Source organism: Camellia sinensis, chromosome 2 (assembly GCF_055761805.1).
Source record: "Camellia sinensis isolate YWXY chromosome 2, ASM5576180v1, whole genome shotgun sequence".
In the NCBI taxonomy this organism is placed as follows: domain Eukaryota; kingdom Viridiplantae; phylum Streptophyta; class Magnoliopsida; order Ericales; family Theaceae; genus Camellia; species Camellia sinensis.
The window spans coordinates 96,522,170-96,534,342 of NC_138962.1; the positions used below are offsets into that span (position 1 = coordinate 96,522,170).

The 12,173-nt window shown below is 34.5% G+C and overlaps 1 protein-coding gene across 6 annotated transcripts in view; it reads right to left on the bottom strand.

Moving 5' to 3' along the window:
• Positions 1 to 11,965, bottom strand: part of LOC114268835 (protein HASTY 1-like) — a 51,349-nt gene extending 39,384 nt beyond the window's left edge. For all 6 annotated transcript variants that reach the window (XR_014361378.1, XR_014361380.1, XR_014361377.1 and 3 more), the window contains exons 1-9: positions 11,588 to 11,965; positions 4,880 to 4,981; positions 3,227 to 3,370; positions 3,056 to 3,136; positions 2,894 to 2,963; positions 1,240 to 1,310; positions 1,002 to 1,165; positions 849 to 920; positions 507 to 744 (exon numbers count right to left, since the gene is read on the bottom strand). Coding sequence is in view for 2 of the 6 variants with exons in the window: in XM_082915209.1 (XP_082771335.1) it covers positions 507 to 744; positions 849 to 920; positions 1,002 to 1,165; positions 1,240 to 1,310; positions 2,894 to 2,963; positions 3,056 to 3,136; positions 3,227 to 3,370; positions 4,880 to 4,981; positions 11,588 to 11,695 (1,050 nt within the window). In the remaining 4 variants the exon portion in view is untranslated. The remainder of the gene's footprint in view (positions 1 to 506; positions 745 to 848; positions 921 to 1,001; positions 1,166 to 1,239; positions 1,311 to 2,893; positions 2,964 to 3,055; positions 3,137 to 3,226; positions 3,371 to 4,879; positions 4,982 to 11,587) is intronic.
• Positions 11,966 to 12,173: the final 208 nt, after the last annotated feature.

The following is a 12,173-nucleotide window of genomic DNA, read 5'->3' on the forward strand; positions in this document are numbered from 1 at the left end:
TTGTGTTACTTGTGTATTTGATACATATAATAAATATGATCTAAAGATCAAGAATATTTAACATCATTCAACAATAAATAATTTATTATTTAGTATTTTTATAAATTTATATAAACAATTTGTGCTTCAGGTTGCTCAGTGTCTTTTCCTCAGCCCGGCCCAAATTTAATTTGAGATTTTAAATTTCTACCCAAATCCGCTCTATATTTAAAAATATGTTGCCCGAGTCCTAAAAACTTTTGTACTTGGTTTAATCGAAGTTACAAGCAAATAGATTTTACATTATAAAGAGAAGATCACAAACAACAAAAAAATAGCCCAATTTTATTACTTCCCCAACAATTATTTCTATTGATAGTGTCCTACTTTCTCCAGCTCAGGCATAAGTAATTCATATGGCATAAGATAATGTAGACTACTGCTATTTTTCTATTCTTCTTTTTCTTTTCTTTACTTTTCTTTTTTTTTTCTTTTTTTTTTGAAAAACCTGTAGACTACTGCATTACCTGTTGAAGATAAAAAGAGAGTATTGTGCTGTCCCCAGTGATACATTGCAAGTTTGAAGAACCCAAAGATACCATACTCTCACATATGTATTCCGCAAACTCAAATTCACTTTCGTCAATAGCACCAACACTTGAGCTAGATCTAAGCAAGAATTCTCCAGAGACTTTCATCAGTATCTGGAAGATATTACTCATTGCAGAATCAAATTCAGAAGCAGAGTCATCAACAGGTCTTCTCCTGCAAACCAAAATTCAAAATTACAAAATACAACATAAGAATGCCTTTCATCTTTTGCAACTTAATGATATACATAATTGTGGAAAAGAAGTAAAATTCTGTACCGTGGAGAGACGAGTTTGAAAAACTCACAAGCATGCAGACGAAAATCAGAAGAAGAAAGTAAGAAGCCACACCTGTTGTGAGAGACAGAGAGAATTGTGAACTCCCCTTACAAAAATTTCAAATTAGGCTAAAAAATACGAAGCAAATTATACCCATGAATTATTCCATATTTTGAAAGATCAGCTACAGGAGCCCACTCAGCGTATGCATTGATAGCATTTAAAGTAGCTGTTACTGTGGCTGCATGCTGTTTTGCGATGTCCAATTGTTGCCTACCTGCTTCACTCACTGCAGCTCCGAAGTGCCTCTCTAGTAACTGTAATACAAACCAAGGCATCAAAAGCATTCCAAAACATGCATCTCATGCCAAGAGCTAGAACCAAGACATACAGTGTATAATAATGGCAAAATTTCGGGCAAAGATTGAGTAAGTCCACGTAACAATATTCTGCGCCGATCACCTGAAGGCAATTCATTCAGAATCAGTTAATAAAAGCAAGCAACAGTACTAAGCAACTGCAAATTAAAAGAAGGTGACAAGGGGGCACCACCAAAGTACAAAAGCAAGAGAAGAAAAAACTTAAAGCCTACAAGGAAGCCCAACAGACAAGTATTAACAGGAAGTCAAGCAACCAAAAAAGGCCAAAAAGCAAAAAAGAAAACAAAGAAAAGGAAAGATCTATCCCAAACATAAAGCAAAAATCCAGAACAAAAATCAACAAAACCCTTGTCGACTTCTGTCCACTCCAGCTCCTTTCACTCTGCCATCATAAGTAACACTACTAACCAAAATTTTTTTAACTCCCTTATACTATTCACTTTGATCCTCGCATGCCTCAGAACAGAATTAGTCTATCCTTGGCCTTTTCTTTGCTTCAATAGCTGCTATCAACTATACAGTATCCTTCTGAAATCATTTGCATGGATTCCAAGGAATTTGATCAAGGACATTGACCCTCTTCAACCCACTCTCACAACTCAGAACCTTCTCCCAGGCTTGAAGATTCCTCCTAAACACTACCCACCCCCTAAGCCGCCATCTCACCTGTTGAGTTTTCCCCAACTGACATGTTGCCCCTTCTGATTGGTGACAGCGTTCGAGTCCAACAACCGATTTATCTTAAAAAACTGTTAAGTTACGAGTTATTAGGGTATTTTTGTATTAATCTCTTTATTTATTTAAATACACAAGATAAGAGATCTATTTATGCCTATTGAAGTTTTGGAGAGGAGGGGAATCTAATTACAAGGCAAAGCAAGAAGAAAAATTGAATAATTGTTTGATTTGCATGCCTTTTGTGAAATCAGAAAATCAATTAACTAATGTATTCACTAAAGGATTGGGTAATAAATTTTTCACCCTATTGTATGCAAGTTAAGCATGAGAGATTCCTATGCACCAACTTAAGGGAGAGTGTTAAGGTAGGAGTTATGAGGGTATTTTTGTATTTATCTCCTTGTTAAAATAAATACACTCATTAAGAGCGGCAACCCTAATTTTGGATCCTCTCTTTTGTCTAGAATAATCTCTCTAGCTTCTCATTCTTTTCCCTTTTCCTCTTCTTATCTTCATCACACCACAAATCTTACAAAAGCAATTATCTTAACCAAACAAGTATCTTACAAACAAACAAATTAAACAGAAAAATTAAGACATAATTCCAAAACCAACCATACTAGATCACTCGATTTTTAATTTTCATTATGTTAATCCATTTCAAAGCTTCTAATTAGTTTTAAAGTTGAAGCATTGTGCTTTCAGCAGTTATCCACTCTGCACTTGGCTACCCAACGTTTACCGTGGGCATGATAACTGGTACGCCAGAGGTGCATCCTTCCCGAAGTATACTCGGTGGCCATGCACACCCCACTCCTTTCCTTTTTCACAGTGAGAAGACAATTAAATGCACAGATTCCTAAGCTCATAACATTAAAATTGAAAGGGAACATTGAAAATGTAAAAGTCAAATTCCTTAGTTCATAACATTAAGATTCAAGACTCATTAACAATGAAAATGTATACTCAGGTCTGCAAGTTATAAACCTTCTAAATCTTCATTGTGAACTGTAATATCTTCAGGAAGCCACCTTAGAATCATCACAACCAACTCAGCCTAAAATAGAAAAACAAATCAACTATGTTACTTGTGCAAGCATTAAGAGCCAAAGTAATCAACAACTGCAAATAGGGAAAGCTGCCATATACTTGTATAGGACCACTGTTTGAAAGAGAAACTAGGGACGGGAAAAGCTCTTGCCATAGGTTAAGGCCTTCTCTCCTAACTATCTGTAATCAAGGTAAAAGAGAATGACTACTACATCTCCAAAAGATTCATCAGCCACTGGAACAAAATATCAAGAGCTAAATAATGAAAACCTCAGCAACAAGAGCAGCCATCTGACTTTTCAAAGCCCATTCTTCACAAGGGTTAGCAATTTCAGACATCAAATCAACAGCAACATTTGCAAAGTTCATTCGCTCTGTAGAGCTTAATTCTTCCCACCGCAGTCGCACCAAATGCTGCATAGAGACAAAATGGCAGGTAGATCGTCTTCATACATACAGTTAAAAGAAATAGTAAATCTCAAAAACGCAATCATATTGTTCAACCACCAAAAAAAGCAGTAAACACAATGCCATCAAACTATGAGAATCTTGAAAGTGTCAAAAAGCTCTTCAAAATCAAGCAATTGGTAGAGAGGAGGAAGGAAAATTAGAGAAGATAGTGAAAAATATAGCTCCTTCATTCTAGATTAGGAGAAAGGTGAACTGGTGAAGATAATGGAAAAATAAGCCAGAAATTGTCATCCAGTTGCCTGCCAAAATCCATACATCATAAGCCTATAACAACCTTTAATGGCCATTAGGCGAATGTGAAAACCAATAAAGGCCACAAAAACAGAACACATCTCATAAGATAAAAAAAAAAAAACTAGTACAACTGTGATCCTTAAACACACCAACATAGTGGACTAAAGTTAAGTCATTGTCTTTTGGCAAAACCTAGTGTATTAGCTTGCAGGCTCCTAAAACAAACACAACAAAATCAGAAGGTGGAAGTTATGCAAAGCGCCAAGGAAAACCTTAAGCGTTAAATTATATTTCATCTGTACAAGTACAATATTAGAAAGTCTGCCATTAAAACACAATGTACTACGATGATTCCTGGCATGAGAACCCAACCTATTGAAATTGGACATTTTGAAATTGTTTCCAACTGAATAAAAATCTGTTCAAAACCAAAATCCTTGATAATCAAGCACACAGCATGCTTCTAAGAAAAAATTTTGAAATAAACATTCCAATCTTCATTGATTGATTCCATGTTCATCCATCACAATTTCAATTTCACAGACAAGACAAAACTAAACCATATGCAATTTTCCCCCACTAGTATGAAAAAGAGTATTAAACAAAACAACAGCATTAAAAGCATAACAGAAAAATATACCCCTCCAAACCGTACTCTCCCCCCAATATCAGGCGGGATAGAATATAATCTATCCATCCAAACCGTGAACTCTTTAGTAACATATAAGGCCCACTAAAAAGAATGGACACTTCAAAGAAGGTGGTGTGTCCATGTCAAACACCAACACTCGTCGGACACATGTCCAAATGTATCCTATTAGATTTCTATTTTTTTAGTATCAGACCACTACGGACACTTGAGGACACACATTTCCATCATTTAGACAAGCATACATTAAACACATTGCAAGTTTGAAACATTCAACTTTTTATAGTAAATGTAGCAGGCTGTAGTAGATATTTTAAATATGTCCAACTATCAATAAATATGTATCTCCATAAATGAAGTGGATGTATAGACCATACTTACAATGTAGGAAATGAAATGGAAACAACATGACATTGTTTTCAAAGATTTCAACTACAAACCATCAGATAAGGAATCTCACCATATACTATTCAGTCCTCATCTATTTTACAGTGGCTAGACTAAAAATCACTGAACTAGAAAAATAACCCTCTGGCATAAGAATGAGTGAAAGAAGTATGGACACAAACCTGCAGCATTCTGAAAGCATGCAACCGAATTTCTGAAGACCAGTCCTTCTTGACTAAAACAAATGATGTGTTTGCCAAGACACGTAAATCCCCAGCTTTAATCTGCAATATATTGGGAAAATAACGCATAAAGAAAAATATATAAACAAAGGTAAGAATCTAAAATTTCTCATTCCTTTTAAATAAAAAATAAAAAAGTTTTTATAACATAATTTGACATCTTTATGGATTTTCAAACTCGAAAAGTTGGAAAAATATGAGCAGATAAAACCAAAAAAGAAAATCAGGGATTATATGAGAATTTTAAAATACAAGAGAAAGTGAGGGAATATGTGAGAAATCTTTAAAAAAATGCTCCAAAGTCCAACCACACAGTTAAGAACCATAAAAAAATAAAAACAAACAAACAAACAAAAGGGAATATGTCAGAATTCTGAAAATATTGCACTAACCATGTACCCACACAAGTCCAATACACAAAAGTAGTTCTGAACTAATTTGCAAAAGCTAAAAGAAGTGAAAGAACAATTTCTAAAATGCTATCCTGGGGTAGTAAATTTTTGTTAATGAGAACTTTCAAAAGTATTATTATAATAATGAGAATTTCAATAAAAACAATGATAACAAGGTAACACTTCCATAATTATCAGAATACTTGAAAGCTAAGAAGCACGGACACTTCTAAGAAGGTGACGTATCCGTGTCGGGTACGTGTCGGACACCGACACTCTTTGGACACTCTCAGGACACGTGTCCGACACTCTTCAAAACGTGTCCTATTGTTTAAAGACTTGGACACTCTTTGGACACTTGAAGGACACACGTGTCAATCGTTTAAACACACGTGTCTAACGATTAGACATACGTAAAACTAATTTTATGTTTGAACAAAATAACTTAAGATACAATAATAAAATAAAAACCATATAAATTTATAAGAATTAGTGTCATATTGCATTTTTTATTATCTTTGAATGATATATTCATATATATATAACATATAATAAATATATAAAATTATATATTTCATGCGTGTCCTCCTCGTGTCGTGTCCTGCATTTTTTGAAAATTAACGTGTCGGCGTGTCCGTGTCGTACTCGTGTCGTGTCACGTGTCCGTGTCCATGCTTCTTAGCTTGAAAGAGACACATGAACTGCCTTTATAAATCAATCGACCATCGTGTAAACACATACTACAAATTGAATTCTATCACACCCCTTCAAGTTGACCAATGTTTTGCCATGTGGCATTTAAAAGCTCAAAAATTATCATTTTTGAAAGTGATGTATTTCCTTGATTGAAATACCGTGTGTCAAAACTTAGTCACTTTAGTTCATGAAATTCTAATGCTTATTAGTATTACTTACTAGTATCGAGATGAAGATTAAGAATCCCACCACCACCAACACCAACACCAACACCACCCCTCCCAACACACACACATACTACACATATACAGTTCTCAACCACTTTCAACAAACAAAAGCTCAAGAATAGCCTCAAAATCAAAAAAATGCAGAGTTTTAATGGTGGGAGGGGGCTGGATGGGAAGACAATGTCAGCTTAGGAGGTCAGAGCTCAAAGCTCAAAAGTTCTCTTGATCAAACACAGCCCACCTTCTAAATGGGTAGAAAGATCGTACCCATACCTAACATATTAAAAAATCTATAGACAATACACTACCTAACCAATTTATTGTGATTTCTTCATCTTTCCAACAATATAAATATCCATATGTCGATCAAAAGACTTGAAAATGGTTATGATCAATTGATAGATAGGGAAGATCAAATTGTTCAAGAGATTTTTCCTTTTATGTTAAGTTGTACTCTTCCCCCACGCGCGAGGGAGGGGGTTCTCTAGGCCAAGGGTGGAAGGTTTGGAGTGGTCTCCAATGCAATCTTTGAATGTGAGAACCAAGGCCTGATTGTTTTTCTATGAGTGTATTTCAAGATTGTTGGGATGTGGTCAAACATGATTTGCAAAAGTTTTTTTTTTTCTTTTTTTTCTTTGTTGGCGGAAATGAGAATGGGATTGTGAAATCCTTGTACAAATGCTATTTTTATTTGCTTAGTTCCGAGAAAGGGGGGGGGGGGGGGGAGAGAGAACTCCTTGAGGATTAGTGATTTTCAACCAATTTGGTTAAATCCTAGTACAAAATTTTTGCGAACATTTTTTTCACAGAAATTGACAGTGGTATTGACGGATATAAGTATCTTCTTCACACTTGGTAGAGAAGGACAAATTCTGTATGTGGCTTTTGATAGTAATGAGGTGGTGGAGAATAGGAGTTCAAATAAGGAAGACATCGTCTTTAAAGTAGAATTTTAAAAAGCATGTGATAGATTAGGATTGTTCAGACTTCATTATGAAAAGAAAGATTGTGTCTTAAGTGGAGGAAGTGGATTAACGGTTATTTTCCTTCTTGTAATTTTTTAGTTATAGTTAATAGCAATGCAAGCGATACCTTTAAGGACAATAGAGGGCTCTTAGGCAAGGTGACCCTTTGTCGCCATTTCTATTCACTATAGTAGTTGATGAGTTAGGTAGGAGGGTCGACGAGGCCAATCCTCCAAGGAGGCATTTTGGTTGAGGGCTTTCTAATAGAGAAGGACAACAAACCTGCATGCATCTCATTTACAATTTGTAGATGATACCATACTTTGTTCATCTTGTGAGCTGGTTAAGATGGGTAGTTTGCTTTCAGTTTTGAAGATTTTTTTGATAAGAGTTAATCTGAATAAGAGTGCACCAGGGGACCTCAATGTCTCACAACACAGATTGTGAAGTTTGGCAAGACCATTGAGAAGCTCCATTGAATCCTAGCTTTAAAGTACCTTTGGGAGGTAATCCTAGGTTATATTACATGAACTCGGGTGCAAGTATGTGTCCAAGCATCAGATCTACCTAAATCTAAATATTAGGATATTGGAATATACATCCAAAAGTTGGCATGGGTATGGAGACACGTCTCAAACACTTGTATATATATTCCATATTGTATAATATTCTTAGATAAGATGTTGTAAATTATTTAGAAATATACTTCAAATGAAATGTGATTTAGGGAAATATGGAATTTATATCTCTTATTCGTGTGACAAGCTAGAAATGTTTTTTTACTAACAAATGTGAGTGTCATCTTGATCAAATATCATATAAAATTTGAGGATCCAAGAGTCTAATTTGGGTAAGGGTGAACACATATCCCACACCCTTATCCTTGTCATATCCACTAAACACGGAAGGGTACACTGGAGGAAGTAAGAGCCAATGTAACAAAGATACTAAGACTGAAACTTTTTGGGCTCTAGTTGTAGAGAAAATTGGTAAAAGATTGGACAGATGAATAAGAGCTTTGATATCTAGGGGTGCGATGTATTGTGATTCAATATGCTTGTCAAGTGGGCCTATGTATTATTTATCTTTGATCAAGATTCCTATTGGAGTGGCAAATAAGAATGAAAAACCGATGAGAGATTTTGTGGGAAGGCTGCGACGAGGGAAAGAAAGATTATCTAATTAATTGGAATGTGGTTTTATCCCCAAGAACAAAGGGGGTCTTGGGTTGTGAAATGCAACTTCGCTTGGAAAGTGTTAATGGAAATTTTCCATTGAGCATAATTCTTTATGAATTTCTATTATTAACAGTAAATATGGTATATAAGCTAATGGTTGGGATTCGCATGTGGGTCATTGGGAAAATTCTTGATCTCTATGGAAGTCGACGAACTCCCTTTTTTCTCAATTTACGCATTTTGTTGTGGGTAATGGGGAGATATACAATTTTAGAAGAATATGTGGGAGGGTCAGATTTCTTCTTGTTATACTCTATTTAGGGTTTCTAGATCCATTTCTGAATGTCAATAGAGACTAAATTATGGTTTAAATTATTTTATGGTTGGTGGGATTGGACCCATATCTATTGTTATGAAAACAATATCTTCTCAACTAGACGGAGTAACCACTTCCTTGTATAGGAACTATTGTACATATACTGAAAACAATTTATTTTATTTTTTTAATATATACAATTGTTTAACATTATTTTTTTCCAGTTTCTATTGAGTCTTACTATTCTCGACTCAATCCAATCTACACAAAAATATATATATATATATATATATATTTTTTGACTGGCACTTGAGTGTTCAGATCAAAACCCAACTAATCCCCCAGGAGCGCACAGGCCCTCAACAAGGAGTTTTCTGCAAATGCACCACAGTTAATTCAAAGGTTTTTCCTCAGTCCGATGGCCCCAAAGAATTGTCAGCACATAAGAGGTTTCAATTCCTCAACCTCTGAGAGAACACACCCCCAAGACCCAAAGCCTTGCCACCAGGCCAACCCCTTGGGATTACAAAAAATAATATTTTTAATTCACAATACAACTCTCAATTTGACAACAATGCTTTGGAGAAGCATATTTTGTGTTATGTATTGGGTCATTTGGTTAGAGAGGAATGCAAGGGTTTTTGATGCTTAGTGTGAATATCTTAAAGTGTTAGAGACAAAGATTTTTTTTTTCTTTCGTGCTTCGGTTCCCTTCCAAAGGATTCCTTTGCTTTTTATCTGTAGAGATTGGTGTGTTGTTTGTTTGTGACTTATAATTTTCTTCCTTTTCCAATGAACTTCTTCTCCTCCTTAATCCTTATGCACCTCTTTTACTTTTACCATATAAAATGTTTTCAAATATATATATATATATATATATATATATCCATCTATAGAAAAAATTATAAATTTTTATGCATCTAGAAATAAATACAAATCAAATACCTATTCTAGAAATTCTGTCCGTAGTTTTGAAAATTGTTGAAATTTTCACACATCTACAAATAAATTACAATTAAATATCATTCTTCTAGATTGAAGGTGAAAATACCAATAAACATGCCAAAATATATGCTCATCTTGAGAGTAAGAAGTAAATAATCAGTCTTGGCCTAATCAATGAGGAAGTCAACATTCTGGGAATTGTTCTGGCATAACTGGACTCCAATTTAGGTCTGTATGTACAAGTGAGTAGGAATAGATGATGTTAACTTATGCAGTGCAAATGATGCATTAATTTTTCCTAACCTAATTAATAGGGCCTATACAACTAGCATTTACAACCTCTCACTATAAAGCACCAAGGTTACTGCTATAAGCCCACATTAATTAAGTTATTTACACTGTCAGACATTACAGCCCGTAACCTGATCTCAAACCAACCTTCCTTTAGCAAGCTACTTTCCAAAGACTGCTTGAGCCAAGGTGTTCATAGAAAGTAGAAACAACTAAATCCCTCCAAGAGATTGTACCACAAAATTTCAATCCAACTCTTAGAAAAAAATGTGGCATATAAAAAAAAGTTTCTTCTTCTTCTTAGGTTCATTAGGTTCTTTTCTTCGATAAAATTGTTGATTAAGCTCAAGACAAATCAATTCAAATCACACTTCCATATAACCAATTGAAAGTAACATTCAACTTATGCATCTTCTTAGCCGATGACCTAAAGATTTACAAATAAGCCTTGTATTGCAATCAAGTGGGTTCGACTACATGAATCTTTTAACATCATTTTGCTTTTCCAAGATTTATTATTACTGAATACCACCTAAATCCCCTCAACTTTAAAACCATACATTTAATTGTAATTAAACCCCAAAATAAATTCATATCTTTTTTTTACTACTACATCCTATGTCAATTTAGATCTTTCTCCACCTAATATTTAATTTATGATGATCATATACTAGGCCATGTATTTTCAGATACTGATTAAAACACATAGAAACTCCTTTTTTACTCCATAAGGACTTTATAGAAGACCAGCCAATGCACCCAACATTCGGATTTAACAGTCTCCAATGTACCACATGCAGCACTTAACAAGAAAATCATAAACTTTTTTGTATCCCAGTAAACTTTCAGGCTGCATCTATGTCTTTAAAATTGTTGCTTATAATAGCTAAAATTTTCGATAGCTTTTAACATTTGCCTCAACCCAAGTGGAGTTCAAAAGGCAACCCAGATTGAATATTTAGTATGTAGGCCATAAATTCAGAAGTTCAACAGATTCAAAAAACTAAATAACAAACGAAACAGAAATAACCACAAAAGTCACTGATTCCACTATCCTTTAAAGTTTTGAAGAAAGCTCATCAAATTACATTATGTGGGTGAGAGCTGAATATACTGCATTTTAAACAATTTACTTATCAAAAAAATAACTTGTCAAATAAAATTCATATTGGGGTGAAAACTTCTAGAGAATTTGACAATTTAGTTTTCAATAATAGGCCATAACTTTAGAAATTCTGATACAATAGTCTTATAATTGCAGGGAAAAAAATCTATCAATTTGCAATTTGTCAAGCCCTAAGTTACTGCATTCGAGTAGCACTTTCACTTGTGGGGTACAAAGAACAAATGCCACATTTTTCCTTCTGTAAGTGCTATGATATTTATCAATTCAAGAAACCCATTTGACCTAAAACGCTTCCCAGTGACACTAAAAGCATGATCTTCACTGGAAACCCTATAGAACCCTAAAATATCAAATTTCCAACTTTTGGGTATGAGAAAAAATGATTACTGGAAAAGAAAAATGGACAACAGACTCTATCAATATCGAATTACAAATTAGACGAGGCTTATATATATATATATATACACACATGCATATATATGATTGTAGAGAGAGAAAGAGAGAGAGGATACAGATTCTAAGTAAGAGACAGCAGCTTTTCTGGTATCGGAAGAGGAGTTCCAGTCTAGGGCAGCTAATATGGCTCGAGCCACATTGTTCGCTATGCCATTCTCCTCCATCACTGTCGCTTTCTCAGGGGTTTATCGAGGTTTTTGACGTTTGAGAGAGAGAGAGAGCAATGGAAGAATTGAGGGATGATATATGTGGAGAGAGCACGACAAAATCTACGCTTATACTGATGAATGTATAGAAGGGGGAGATTCTCAATTCTAAATACTCATAAAGACCTTGGCCTCGAGTCTTCAAAAATCCCTCTTTTTTTATTCTCATTCCTTTTCTTTCCTTTTCTTTCCTTTTCTTTTTTTAGTTACAAAATAAATTCTAAATACTCATAAAGACCTTTGCCTCGAGTCTTCAAAAATCCCTCTTTCTTTATTCTCATTTCTTTCCTTTTATTTTCTTTTCTTTTCTTTTTTTAGTTACAAAATAAATTCTAAATACTCATAAAGACCTTGGCCTCGAGTCTTCAAAAATCCCTCCTTTTTTATTCTCATTTCTTTCCTTTTCTTTTCTGTTCTTTTTTTAGTTACAAAATAA